Genomic DNA, 14,373 nt, shown 5'->3' with positions numbered 1-14,373 from the left:
CAAAAATAAACTTCCACACATTTACCTGCCTTTTGTAACTTGAAGAAGAAACCTAGAGTCTCAGCATATTTTTAGCATCAAGTAGTCCTTGAGATACACCTGCGATTTTTATTTTCAAAGAATCCTCTGAACAGTCCCAGAAGGCTCATTATATCCTAATGTGTGCTTTCCTGTCCCTCTCAATCTATCTAGCCATCCATAACCAAACACTACACACTGTATGTATGTCCACGTTCTTCCCAAACGCATACAGTATCGCCCATTTAGGAAGGAATAGCATAACGTATAAATGCTGTACTATTTAGAAACTCCTATCACCATGTGCTGCTATTTACAGTAGAATGTCAGGTGACTTCCCGCTCCCCCCACCCATCTGCTGTAGATGCTCTCACCATAACACTGGAGCCAAACTCAACAACTTCTCTTCTCTCCTCACAGCCAATCCTAAACCAGGCCAGCATGCCCCAGGGTCCCTCTGACCAGAAGGTCGTCGTAGTAACCGTGGACAACTGTGACACCTCAGTGGCACTGCGATTTGGTCATGTAATTGGGAACTACACCTGCTCTGCCCAGGGCAGCCAATCAGGATCCAAAAAGTAAGGGAATGGGAGGGTCTTACTAGTATTTCACTATGCACTGTTATTTACCAACAGTTGCAATTATAGTAGAGTTAAGTAAAATCCTTTTGAAACCATGAATTCAGTTTAAAAATTTTGCCACAAGCTGAACTTACTCTTGATCTAGTGTACTATTGTTGTGACGCCAAGAGCAAAAGAGAAATCCCAATTGGCTGAGCAAAACAGGGCTCTCATTATGGTACAGATGATATATTTTTAATTAAGTCTGTCACGTCCAGCTTGTAAACATATTTTAGTTCAGTGAGGTGTATCTGTTTTCCTCCCTGGAAAAAAACAAGCTGATAAATATTTAATAAACGCTGTTCCAGTGTGTTGATGTATTTTGGTATAGAAGCCAAGATCGTAGAAGCAGAGCAAAGTGTTATGATATGTTGTGGTATAGAAGCAGAGCTCAGTGTTTATAATGATATGTTGTGGTATAGAAGCAGAGCTCAGTGTTTTTAATGATATGTTGTGGTATAGAAGCAGAGCTCAGTGTTTTTAATGATATGTTGTGGTATAGAAGCAGAGCTCAGTGTTTTTAATGATATGTTGTGGTATAGAAGCAGAGCTCAGTGTTTATAATGATATGTTGTGGTATAGAAGCAGAGCTCAGTGTTTTTAATGATATTTTGTGGTATAGAAGCAGAGCTCAGTGTTTATAATGTGTTGTGGTATAGAAGCAGAGCTGAGTGACAGATTCTAAATGTGCCTGACTCTGTCCTATCTTTCTGCTGTAGATCTCTGGATCTGACTGGTCCTCTCCTCCTAGGGGGCGTGCCCAAACTTCCTGAGGACTTCCCCATCCAGAACCGCCAGTTTGTGGGCTGCATGAAGGACCTGAGGATTGACAACCGCCACGTCGACATGGCTAGCTTCATCGCTAACAACGGCACTCTACCAGGTTAGTAATCTTGCACATTGCCATTTGACTGAACCATTCTGTGCCTGTTTTATAGCATCCACCCTTCCGTGCTGTCTTAGTTGAGCACTATGAGCTGAGTTGGGGGAGTGAATGTACCTTAAGTTTTACCTGAAGCATGAATAATTTATTACCTCTTAGCATAATGAGGTTGGCTTGAACTATTCCTCAGATGTCTTTAACTTCCCAGGATGCTCTGCTAAAAGGCACTTCTGCAATAACAACCCGTGTTTGAATGGAGGGACCTGCGTCAACATGTGGGGCTCCTTCAGCTGTGACTGCCCCCTAGGATTTGGAGGCCGGAACTGCGAGAAGGGTAAGTGAAGTAACGGCGTTGCCAGAGGTTGGAAAGCTTCCTCAAATGGTTAAAACATGAGATCAAAGCTAACCAGGTTTTGTTGGCCCCATGACCTACCATTATAGGCCCTTCTTAGTAAAGAGGTACAAGGACTTTACAGGCGTGCATTAGGAGTAGACTACTAAGTGACCCATCAGACAGACAACATCCCCCAGCTCGCCTGACCTACACTTAACTAGTGTCTTTGTAGTTGATGGACTGTACCATAACTCAACAACCAGGTGGTTACAGTGACACTGACCATTTAATTTGCTTCTTAGTGCTGCAGTGTTAAAAGAGCATCTGCTATATTGTATTTTCTTATCATTTTGAAACATGCCTTTTTGAGTGTACAGTGTAAATCTAGTGCGGAAACATTTGCATAGACACCACGCAGAGGAGATTGCTCAGGGTGATGCATAGAGGGAATTGGCAGGGCTGTAAATAACTGAAGTAGGCTCTTCAATCAGCAGAGTGTTGAAATATTTCCTCATCGTTTTAGAATCGACTCTTTCCTGGCACAGATAAAGCCAGTCATCATTTATTTGCTGACATGATGGTTTGATAAGCATAAGGTTACCTATGGAACACTGTGTTTTATTTGTTATGTTGATTCCTGTTTGGACACAGGAAGAGTAGCCACTGCCTCGGCTGCAGCTATTTGGAGATCTTAATAAATACTAAGACGGAGCGTTGTTGTTTTATGCCAGACATTTCACAAGGGTTTGTGAGGGTCCCATATGTGTATACAGTATGGCGGATGCGACGTGATTTCCCATAAGCTTGTATGAATCTGTCATGCGGGATCATGTCACATTTTAATAGAGCTATATGTTTAAACCTGTTCTCTTGAATAACACCTTGGACATGTTTAAGGTAAAGTATTTTATTTCTCAGTTTGAGAGAGTTGTGTTTGTTAGAGCATTACTAGTGTCCATTTCTCTTCTCAGCTCCTCTGTGCTCTGCAGTTGTTTGACTTGCTGGTTTACGAGCTGGGACGGCTCATAAGAGGGAGATTGCGAGAGGGAAGAGAAAAAGGGATACTACTCAATAAATGGTGAATTACACAAAAGCCTCCCTGTTTTAGTTTAGAGTAAAATCCAGTGATAAAGGACCACTTCTTTCTCATAGTTAAGGGGAGCCCGAGAGGATGGATAATGAACGGGATGGGGAAAGGGTTCCTCTCTCACTGAAGCAGATGAACCCATGTGACTCCTTCATTTCAAGAAGAGAGGGAGAGCGGAAGGGAAAAAGGGAAACAGAATGTAGTCTAGAACCGTGCTGCTGATCTTTAATCTAGATAGTGGGTTCCGATGGCATGAACATTCATGTTCTACCATGCCACGCCACTACAAAGGTCACTATCAAAATATTGCTGTTAAACTTCCAGTATGTAATAGGATCGGCCATTAGGGGTTAGAGAGGGCAGAACAGCTAGTAACCATGGAGAAAATCCCCAGCATCTCACTTCCTTTCTGATGTTCACCACTGACTCTGGGTGGACAAGGGTATGGGGGAAACAAATACTTTTATTGTCAATCCCATGAGCATGCCTTCCTTTTTATATGGGCCCTGTTTAGACCAAACACACTGAGTGTACAAAACATTATAAACACCTGCTCTTTCCATGACGTAGACTGACCAGGAGAATCCAACTGTAAACTATGATTCCTTATTGATGTCACCTGTTAAATCCACTTCAGTCATTGTAGATGAAGGGGGTGGAGACAGGTTTAACGAGGATTTTTTTAAGCCTTGAGCCATTTGAGACCTGGATTGTGTATGTCTGCCATTCAGAGGGTGAAATGGCAAGACAAAAGATTTAAGTGCCTTTTGAACGGGGTATGGTAGTAGGTGCCAAGAGCACCGGTTTGTTTCAAGAACTGAAACGCTCTCATATTGCAATCTTGGAAATTAGAGACTGTACTTACCTTTTGAAATGTGGTCACGGGATTTAGGGAATGTAATACATATGGATACAATACCTCCAATAGAAGTCCAGTGTTTTACAAAATATTGCAGCCGGTACTGGATAAATGGTCTGACGATCTGCTGCTACTCTGTGCTGTACTCCACTCAATATTTATTTTTGGCTTAACTACACTGCTTGTAATGACTATATGCTGTCTTCCTATACATGCACCACCTAATAGGATTTTGTTTTATTTTGTGTATGTGTGAGTTAAGTTTTGTTTTGTCCTCTAAATTGGCCATCCCATTCAACAGTACAATGAATGTCATTGTTTATATTGCTGTCTTTTTTTATTTTATTTTTTATTGGAAAATAACAAACATATCATTTTTTTTTTCAACACCTTGTAGAGAACATGCCCCGTCAAATTGAGGCTGTTCTGAGGGCAAAAGTGGGGGTGCAACTCAATATTAGGAAGGTGTTCTTAATGTTTTGTACACTCAGTGTATCAACCTCTTTTCATGAGATTCTGTTTACAATCTTTTTGTAGCTTTAGACCAGTGCCAGACTGCACCACAACCACTATCCCCTGGGTCCTCTGTTTCTCTTTCTCCCTCACTCGCTCTCTCTAGTGCCAATGACAGGCTTGATTTGTGTCATTAATTATGGACGGCCGTGTTTTGCATCTCTGCCACTGTGTAATGAGAGAGAAAAACATGTCTAACACCCAGCTAAAAGTGACACTAGTGCCTCTCTGCCAGAATGGCTGTCTTCAGAATGCACAGACTGCATGTCAAATACACAGACACATACAACTGAACACACACCCCACCCTTGAGCGTTGTCTAGCCAACACTCATCACAAGTACTAGTGAATAGGGGTAGGGGGCATGTTGAATCTTCTCCGGTATTTGGCTCTGTATGTGAACAGTATTTATTCAGGGGTATCTAGTTTCAAATTGCCACACATACTATTTTATGCCCATACAGCGAGTGCCAAGCTTTTCATTCCATTGACGTCTTAATTTGTTTTTTTCGTAAGGTTAGGTGTAACGTGTAGCACTGCTGGCTTTGTACTCCCTCATTTTTGTTTTCTGTGGTAATCATAGATTGTGTATACTCTCCCTACCAGTAACTGGAGCTGGGTTGTTCAGACTTGATCACAGAACATATTACTGTGAGAGTGGTAATGACTCTCTGTCACATGTCACCTACTTTTCCTCATTTCCTCATTCTCGCTCTCAATTTATCTCTTTCTCGTTCTCTCTTGTTCTCCCCTTCCCTCTCTCTCTCCTCACTTTCCTCTCTCTCTGCCTCCCTCACCCTCCCCCTCTCTCTGTCTGCTTCCCCCCCTTCCATCTGCCTCCCTCACCCCCCCACTCTCTGCCTCCCTCACCCCCCCTCTCTATCTGCTTCCCTCACCCCCCTCTCTCTATCTGCCTGCCTGTGTTGCAGTGATGGCCAACCCGCAGCGTTTCCTGGGTAACAGCCTTTTGCAGTGGACTAACCTGGTGGCGGTGGTCACTGTGCCGTGGCACGTGGAGCTTATGTTCCGCACACGCCAGCCTAGTGCCACCCTGCTGCACCTCACCGCCGGACAGCACCACAACCTCACCCTACAGGTACAGAGAAAACACATCTAATAGTCTCGCCAAACACAGTCCTACCCACACACCCTCCTCTCTCTCACACACACACACACACACACACACACACACACACACACACACATCACACCTTCCTTAAGCCCTACTCCCAACTTTGTTTGTCTACTTTCTGTTTAGCCTGGAATTATTTTGTTTAGATTTGTTTCTTATTTTTCATTTCTACAACTGTAAAGCATCTTTTAAGTCCTTTGAAAAGCACTATATAAATGTATTTTCCATTTATTATAATTATTTGTATTATTATTACTACCCTATAGTGTCTCACGCCAGCAGAGGCCTGGTCTGCCATGTCACAGTATACTGTACAGCCCTCCTCAATCTGGCATATGCACACACCTTCAACAGCATTACCCAACAATACGGAACAGCACTACAAATACACCTCACAGGTGCAAAGGTGTTTACTGTAGGCCATTTCACATGTCATTACGTACAGTATAATACATATTATACAGGATTTCATCCTATCTGAAGCTAAGACAGAGCCAAACAGCCAATAGTTTTGATAGGAATTCCTTTCACTCATTTTGTATCAGATTATGCATGTGTTTTCCCCCTCAGTATGGTGTTGGAATAGATTAGTGCATTGTGGAATAGATTAGTGCATTGTGGCATGTAACTCCAGCATGACTCCAGCAGCTCACACAGAGTGACTGTGGGTTAGTTGATGTAAAGCTCCACCTGTTGGCTGTCTGGGCAGCAGCATGACTTTAAATATTTGATGAGATGAGAGAGGAAGCCTGCCAACTAACAAACGCCTCATCCCGAGATCTGAGAGCTGCCATACCCAGGCCTTTCAGATAGCAGCTGTTGTTTGTCTAGACAGGTGCCTTTTTTGAAGTTGTATAACAGTCCAGCAACTATTTTAAAGTTGGTACATTTAAATAAAAATAAATAAAAAACAGGGCTATTTTCTTAGCTACTGTATTACCATAGATGATCTGATATGGATGAGAAGAAAAGCTCTCTGTCTGTGAGCATGTGATGTTTGCATGCTATAAAGGTCTTTCTCTCCCTCCTGCCGTCCCTCACCTCTCTTCACATCCCCCTCTCTCTCCCATCCTTTGCCCCACCTCTCTCATTCCATTCCATCCTCTCCCACATATCTCTCTATCCTCTCCCGACCCCCTCTCTCTCTCCCTCCCCTAGCTGCGCGGTGGCAGTGTGGTGATGGGCCTGCAGAGGGGCGAGGACTCCACCCTGTCCCAGGTAGAGGAGGTGACAGTGAATGACGGAGACTGGCACCATGTGCAGATGGAGCTGAAAGATATCCCGGGCGGCGAGCCCCGCCACAAGGCTGTGCTCTCCTTTGACCATGGCCTCTACACGGTGAGACACTGTTAGAAGACAGACTGTAGGTTTGGAATTTTAATTACATTTAAATAGGTACAATACCAGTCTAAAGTTTGGACACACCTACTCATTCAAGAGTTTTGCTTTATTTGTATTATTTTCTTCATTGTAGAATAATAGTGATGAAAACTATGAAATAATACGTTGAATCATGTAGTAACCAAAAAATATATTTTAGATTTTAGATTCTTCAAAGTAGCCACCCTTTGCCTTGTTGACAGCTTTGTACACTCTTGACATTCTCTCAACCAGCTTCATGAGGAATGCTATTCCAATAGCCTTGAAGGAGTTCCCACATATTCTGAGCACTTGTTGGCTGCTTTTCCTTCACTCTGCGGTTCAATTCATCCCAAACCATCTCAATTGGATTGAGGTCGGGTGATTGTGGAGGCCAGGCCATCTGATGTAGCACTCATCACTCTCCTTCTTGGTCAAATAGCCCTTACACAGCATGGAGGAGTGTTTTGGGTCATTGTCCTGTTGAAAAACAAATGAGTCCCACTAAGTGCAAACCAGATGGGATTGCAGCAGAATGCTGTGGTGGCCATGCTGGTTAAGTGTGCTCTTGAATTCTAAATAAATCGTTGAGTGTCACCAGCAAAGCACCCCCACACCATTACACCACCTCCTCCATGCTTCACGGTGGGAACCACACATGCAGAGATTATTCGTTCACCTACTCTGTCTCACAAAGTCACGGCTGTTGGACCAAAAATCTCAAATTTGGACTCATCAGACCAAAGGACAGATTTCCACTGGTCTAATGTCCATTGCTTGTGTTTCTTGGCCCAAGCAAGTCTCTTCTTCATATTGGTGTCCTTTAGTGGTTTCTTTGCAGCAATTTGACCATGCAGGCCTGATTCACGCAGTCTCCTCTGAACAGTTGATGTTAAGATGTGTCTGTTACTTGAACTCATTTATTTGGGGCTGCAATCTGAGGTGTAGTTAATTGCTGATTTCTGAGGCTGGTAACTCTAATGAACTTATCCGCTGTGTAACCGATGTGAAATGGCTAGCTAGTTAGTCATGGTGCGCGCTAATAGCGTTTCGATCGGTGATGTCACTCGCTCTGAGACCTTGAAGTAGTGGTTCCCTTTTCTGTGGCGGTCCTCATGATAGCCAGTTTAATCGTAGCGCTTGATGGTTTTTGCGACTGCACTTGTAGTAACTTTCAAAGTTCATGATATTTTCCAGATTGACTGACCTTAATGTCTTAAAGTAATGATGGACTGTCTTTTCTCTTTGCTTATTTGAGCTGTTCTTGCCATAATATGGACTTGATATTTTACCAAATAGGGCTATCTTCTGTATACCAACCCTACCTTGTCACAACACAACTGATTGGCTCAAACACATTAAGAAGGAAAGAAATTCCACAAATTAACTTTTAACAAGGCACGCCTGTTAACTTAAATGCATTCCAGGTGACTACCTCATGAAGCTGGTTGAGAGAATGCCAAGAGTGTGCAAAGCTGTCATCAAGGCAAAGGGTGGCAACTTTGAAGAATCTCAAATATAAAATGTTTTTATTTGTTTAACGCTTTTTTTGGTTACTACATGATTGTTATTTCATAGTTTTGATGTCTTCACTATTATTCTACAATGCAGACAATAGTAAAAATAAAGAAAAACTGTATTTGTTTGTGATCTGATCTACCAATCCAGGCCAGCATGGAAGTGGATACTAAACTGAAGGGGGCGAAGGTCAAGACTCTGAGTGTCGGGGGCATCACTGGGGCTGATGGGAAAATACAGCATGGCTTCCGCGGCTGTGTGCAGGTTCATTAACCTCTTGTCACGCAAACACAGACGACACACACATACTATGTCTGTCCATGTGTCTGAGTGCGTTCTCCCTGGTGTGTGTGTTCCTCAGGGTCTGCGTGTGGGGGAGACCTCTTCCAGCTCAGTGTCTCTCAGCTTGTCTCAGGCCAGGAGGGTGAACATGGAGCAGGGCTGCAGCGTACCAGACCCCTGTGTCTCTAACACCTGCCCCTCTAACAGCTACTGCAGTGATGACTGGGACAGCCACTCCTGCACCTGCCTCACCGGTCAATCTGCCAACCATCATCAGCATTATTTTCCTCATCATTAGATTTTACAACCATATTATACGACCATATAGTCTTACGTTGATCCCTCCCAGACATAACTTATGAATTCTTATTGTGTTGTTTACCTGCCAGGTTACTATGGCGATAACTGCACAGACGTATGTGCGCTAAACCCCTGCGAGCACCAATCAGCCTGCACCAGGAAGGTTAGCTCCTCCCGCGGCTACACCTGTGACTGTCCCAGCAACTACTTTGGCCAGTATTGCGAGAAGAAGTTAGTAAAACATCTTAATCTTTGCTATACACAGATCATATCACTATGTTTTTGTTGGTCCATAAGAATGTCTGTGTATCTGTTGTGTTTCTGACTATGTGTGGCCCTCAGGACTGACCTGCCGTGTCCCAGGGGTTGGTGGGGACATAAGACCTGTGGTCCCTGTGACTGTCAGACAGATAAGGGCTTCGATGCCGACTGCAACAAGACCAGCGGGGAGTGCCGCTGCAAGGTGAGCCAGCTGACTACTGTGTCTCAATGGCAGGATGGTTTAAGTGGACAGGGGCGATGGGTGAAACTGCACTGTGGGCTGGTATTATTTTTTTACTTCCTCCCTTCCTTTTCTTCTCCCTCCCCCTCTATCTCTCGCTCTATCCCTCTCTCTCTGCTCTCAGGATAACCACTACCGTCCAGAGGGCAGCGAGGTGTGTCTGCTATGTGAGTGTTACCCAGTGGGCTCGTTCTCACGGGCGTGTGAGAGGGAGAGCGGGCAGTGCCAGTGTAAGCCAGGGGTCATCGGGCGCCAGTGTGACCACTGTGACAACCCCTTCGCTGAGGTGTCGCCCAACGGCTGCGAAGGTCAGCATTAACATACGTCACATGACAGTAAAGAACTACCAAATGTCACATGCTTCAGAAATGTTTCTGTAGTCCAGTCTGATTCATTTAGTTCACTGATTTAGTAAATGAATGTGATTACATGGCCTTTTAAAAAGTGTTTTTGTGCCAAGCAAATTCTATGTCATGTGTACAGTTACACCTGGACAATTAATTTGATCAGCTTTCCTGTTCTCCCTCCCCTTTCGCCCTCCCTCTCACTTTTCCTCCCTCTCGCTTTCTCTCCCTGTCTTTCTCTCTCAGTGATCTATGACAGTTGTCCCCAGGCAATAGAGGCAGGGATCTGGTGGCCCAGGACTAAGTTTGGTCTCCCTGCAGCAGTCCCCTGTCCCAAGGGATCTATCGGTACGATGAATCTCAGCAGTTTAGCTAATTACCATACTATAATGGAATATACTATACTATGCACTTAAACTTGCCTCGGGTCTTTCCAGCATGTTCCTCTCCTTTTATGAAGATTTCCCCCTTCTCTCTCAGGCACAGCTATTCGCCACTGTGACGAACACAAGGGATGGCTGCCCCCCAACCTCTTCAACTGTACCTCTGTCACCTTCACCAAACTCAAGACCCTGGTGTGTACAGCTCCACAAGAGCTAGACTCATTTACCCCTCATACAGCTCCACTAGAGCTAGACTCATTTACCCCTGATACAGCTCCACTAGAGCTAGACTCATTTACCCCTGATACAGCTCCACTAGAGCTAGACTCATTTACCCCTGATACAGCTCCACTAGAGCTAGACTCATTTACCCCTGATACAGCTCCACTAGAGCTAGACTCATTTACCCCTGATACAGCGCCACTAGAGCTAGACTCATTTACCCCTGATACAGCTCCACTAGAGCTAGACTCATTTACCCCTGATACAGCTCCACTAGAGCTAGACTCATTTACCCCTGATACAGCTCCACTAGAGCTAGACTCATTTACCCCTCATACAGCTCCACTAGAGCTAGACTCATTTACCCCTGATACAGCTCCACTAGAGCTAGACTCATTTACCCCTCATACAGCTCCACTAGAGCTAGACTCATTTACCCCTGATACAGCTCCACTAGAGCTAGACTCATTTACCCCTGATACAGCTCCACTAGAGCTAGACTCATTTACCCCTCATACAGCTCCACTAGAGCTAGACTCATTTACCCCTGATACAGCTCCACTAGAGCTAGACTCATTTACCCCTCATAAGCTCACATTTATATGGATCCATTCACTTCAATGACTTATTCTATTAAGTTGAATGATGAACTGATTTTATTGCTGTAATATAGCAGAGTTAGGTCTTTTTGTTCTACATTTATTTTAGTTACCATCGAGACCAAGGTCACTTTTACAAGGGAGCCCTGCATATACACAACAATACAATATATAAAATGGTGCTGTAAGACTGTTCTCTCTCTCCCTGCTGTAAGACTGTTCTCTCTCTCCCTGCTGTAAGACTGTTCTCTCTCTCCCTGCTGTAAGACTGTTCTCTCTCTCCCTGCTGTAAGACTGTTCTCTCTCTCCCTGCTGTAAGACTGTTCTCTCTCTCCCTGCTGTAAGACTGTTCTCTCTCTCCCTGCTGTAAGACTGTTCTCTCTCTCCCTGCTGTAAGACTGTTCTCTCTCTCCCTGCTGTAAGACTGTTCTCTCTCTCCCTGCTGTAAGACTGTTCTCTCTCTCCCTGCTGTAAGACTGTTCTCTCTCTCCCTGCTGTAAGACTGTTCTCTCTCTCCCTGCTGTAAGACTGTTCTCTCTCTCCCTGCTGTAAGACTGTTCTCTCTCTCCATGCTGTAAGACTGTTCTCTCTCTCCCTGCTGTAAGACTCTCTCTCTCCCTGCTGTAAGACTGTTCTCTCTCTCCCTGCTGTAAGACTGTTCTCTCTCTCCCTGCTGTAAGACTGTTCTCTCTCTCCCTGCTGTAAGACTGTTCTCTCTCTCCCTGCTGTAAGACTGTTCTCTCTCTCCCTGGTCCAGTCGGAAAAGCTTTCCCATAACGTGTCTCTCCTGGACTCTGGGCGGGTCCAGCAGATGGCAGCCATGTTGGCCAACGCCACGCTGCACACGGTGGAGTACTACGGCAGTGATGTGAAGGTGGCCTACCGCCTCACCCAGAGCCTACTGCGGTACGAGAGCCACCAGCAGGGCTTCAGCCTGACCGCCACCCAGGACGTCCACTTCACTGAGGTAACACGACAACACACAACACTACACAACACAATATTGCAGAGTGTAACACACCACCATGCAGTGCAGCATAAGGCAGCGCAACACAGTTAATACAGCATAACACCACATGACCAGAGGAGGCTGGTGGGAGGAGCTATAAGAGGACATGCTCATTGTAATTGCTGGAATGGAAAAATGGAATGCTATCAACCACATCCAACATATGGAAACCAAATGTTTGAATCCATTCCATTAATTCCATTCCAGCCATTACAATGAGCCTGTCCTCATATAGCTCCTCCCACCAGCCTCCTCTGCACATGACACAATGCAACATGCATCTCGGATAAACTCTTTAGGTAACTGAACACAACACATTTGCCTCCACCACCCTATGCCAGTCTCTCTCTGACCCCCTGCCCTCCTCCCCACATCAGAACCTGGTGCAGGTGGGCAGTGCCATCCTGTCCCCAGGCACACGGCCACACTGGGAGCTGATCCAGCAGACGGAGGGGGGCACGGCGACCCTACTGCACCAGTATGAAGAGTACGCCAACACCCTGGCACAAAACATGAGGAAGACTTACCTCAGCCCCTTCACCATTGTCACACCACACATAGGTGAGTGTGGTCTACTTTGCTTTACACTAGGTATAGACGTTATGTCGGACAGAAAGACACCATTTTATGTAGACCAGGGCTCTCCAACACTGTTCCTGGAGAGCTGGTTGATAAGCTGAATCAGGTTAGTTACAGCTGGGTTTGGAGCGAAAACTTACAGGAGGGTAGCTCTCCAGGAACAGGGTTGGAGAGCCTTGATGTAGACTTTTTATCAGTTGGAATATTTGTTGAATATTATTCCATAAGTTGTAGGATTCACAAACTGAACCATCTAGCCATCTACCTCTTTCTAGTGGTTTGTCTGCTGTCTAACCTACCCTATCTGTGTTGGGTGTTCTCCACAGTCATCTCAATAGATCGCCTCCAGAAGATGAACTTTGCCGGAGCCAAGCTCCCTCGCTACCAGTCTCTGAGAGGGCTGAGGCCTCAGGACCAGGAGACTGCCGTCACCCTCCCCGACTCAGTGTTCAAGCCGCCCATGGAGACCAAGGGCCACCGCCACCTGGACACCTTCCCAGAATCCTCTGTGAGAAACCACACGTCCAGCAGGAAGAGGCGACATCGAGGTCCTGACGACCCTGAGCAGGAGGCCATCGCTAGCGTGATCATCTTCCACAGCCTGGCCTCGTTGCTGCCTGCGAGCTACGACCCTGATAAGAGGAGTCTGAGGTGAGACAGAGGGAGACAGGGACCTGATTCCATATTGACCCCTTGCCTCCTACCTCTAGATACTTCACATAGATTTTATTGGATACATACTAGTAATATGTTCATGGGGCTACATTTCCCTGGTGGTATTTCTGCCATATTGCGGATCCTTTCAGATCTACACAAAGGTCTAAGGCAGGGGTACGCAGGTACTATTTGATAAGGTCTGGTCACACAAATTGCCTACGTGACAAAGGACCAGACTGATATTTTATTGTCGTAGTAACAAACCCCCACCTCGCAATCCATGCCAACCCCAAACTGTTCACAGCCCTCATGTTAGCGGAGAGAAAATGTTGCAGTTTTTAAGCCAATTTCTTGCAATTAGACACATTTTTCCGTGTCTTGTGTGTTTATATGATCCCAGTGGTCGAAGCCTGACCGAGTTCATAAAGAATACAGTAGTCGGTACTCGCGATACGTAATTACCCCTTTTGGGTCCAGCCCTGGTGTAGGGGTTAGGGGCCAATTTAGAATTGGAGAACATTATTAATGAGGAGGAGGAAGAGCAGCAACAAGGTTCCTGTTGAAGAATTAATTAGTGGTTTTGTGTGATGTCCACCAGAGTGCCTAAGCGTCCAGTCATCAACTCCCCGGTGGTCAGCATCACGGTCCATGACAACGAGGAGCTGCTGCAGCACATGCTGGACAAACCCATCACTGTGCAGTTCCGCATGGTCACCACTGAGGAGCGCTCCAAACCCATCTGTGTCTTCTGGAACCACTCCATACTGTGAGTTTTACACACACACACACACACACACACACACACACACACACACACACACACACACACACACACACACACACACACACACAAGCTATTTCAACTTTGAGCTGTAGAAACAAAGACTTAAAAAGTTATATAAAGGATTAGGTTGAAACCCAATAATCTGTCATCGCATTGTTTGACTGTTGTTTTTGTTTGTCAGAGCGGGGAACGGAGGCTGGTCAGCCAAAGGCTGTGAGGTGGTGTTCAGGAACAACACTCACATCAGCTGCCAGTGTTACCACATGACCAGCTTCGCTGTTCTCATGGACATCTCCAGGAGAGAGGTGAGCAAGGCCACACCACTACACAACACTAGACAGAACTACACCATATGCTGTATGAGTCTCGACTTCAATACACCTCAGACC

The 14,373-nt window shown here is 45.4% G+C and overlaps 1 protein-coding gene across 4 annotated transcripts in view; it reads left to right on the top strand.

The window, feature by feature from the left end:
* celsr2 (cadherin, EGF LAG seven-pass G-type receptor 2) overlaps nt 1-14,373 on the top strand; it is a 79,437-nt gene that overhangs the window by 57,538 nt on the left and 7,526 nt on the right. For all 4 annotated transcript variants that reach the window (XM_021569344.3, XM_021569343.3, XM_021569342.3 and 1 more), the window contains exons 6-22: nt 439-596; nt 1,358-1,521; nt 1,730-1,855; nt 5,244-5,410; nt 6,605-6,784; nt 8,474-8,587; nt 8,685-8,859; nt 8,995-9,136; nt 9,248-9,368; nt 9,532-9,715; nt 9,998-10,099; nt 10,232-10,326; nt 11,713-11,922; nt 12,342-12,525; nt 12,870-13,194; nt 13,799-13,966; nt 14,166-14,289. In XM_021569344.3, the coding sequence (XP_021425019.3) occupies nt 439-596; nt 1,358-1,521; nt 1,730-1,855; nt 5,244-5,410; nt 6,605-6,784; nt 8,474-8,587; nt 8,685-8,859; nt 8,995-9,136; nt 9,248-9,368; nt 9,532-9,715; nt 9,998-10,099; nt 10,232-10,326; nt 11,713-11,922; nt 12,342-12,525; nt 12,870-13,194; nt 13,799-13,966; nt 14,166-14,289 (2,739 nt within the window). The remainder of the gene's footprint in view (nt 1-438; nt 597-1,357; nt 1,522-1,729; nt 1,856-5,243; nt 5,411-6,604; nt 6,785-8,473; nt 8,588-8,684; nt 8,860-8,994; nt 9,137-9,247; nt 9,369-9,531; nt 9,716-9,997; nt 10,100-10,231; nt 10,327-11,712; nt 11,923-12,341; nt 12,526-12,869; nt 13,195-13,798; nt 13,967-14,165; nt 14,290-14,373) is intronic.

The sequence above is a fragment of the Oncorhynchus mykiss genome, chromosome 17 (assembly GCF_057628025.1).
Source record: "Oncorhynchus mykiss isolate SJ-2025 chromosome 17, ASM5762802v1, whole genome shotgun sequence".
Taxonomy (NCBI): Eukaryota; Metazoa; Chordata; class Actinopteri; order Salmoniformes; family Salmonidae; genus Oncorhynchus; species Oncorhynchus mykiss.
This window is presented reverse-complemented; position numbering and strand designations above follow the sequence as displayed.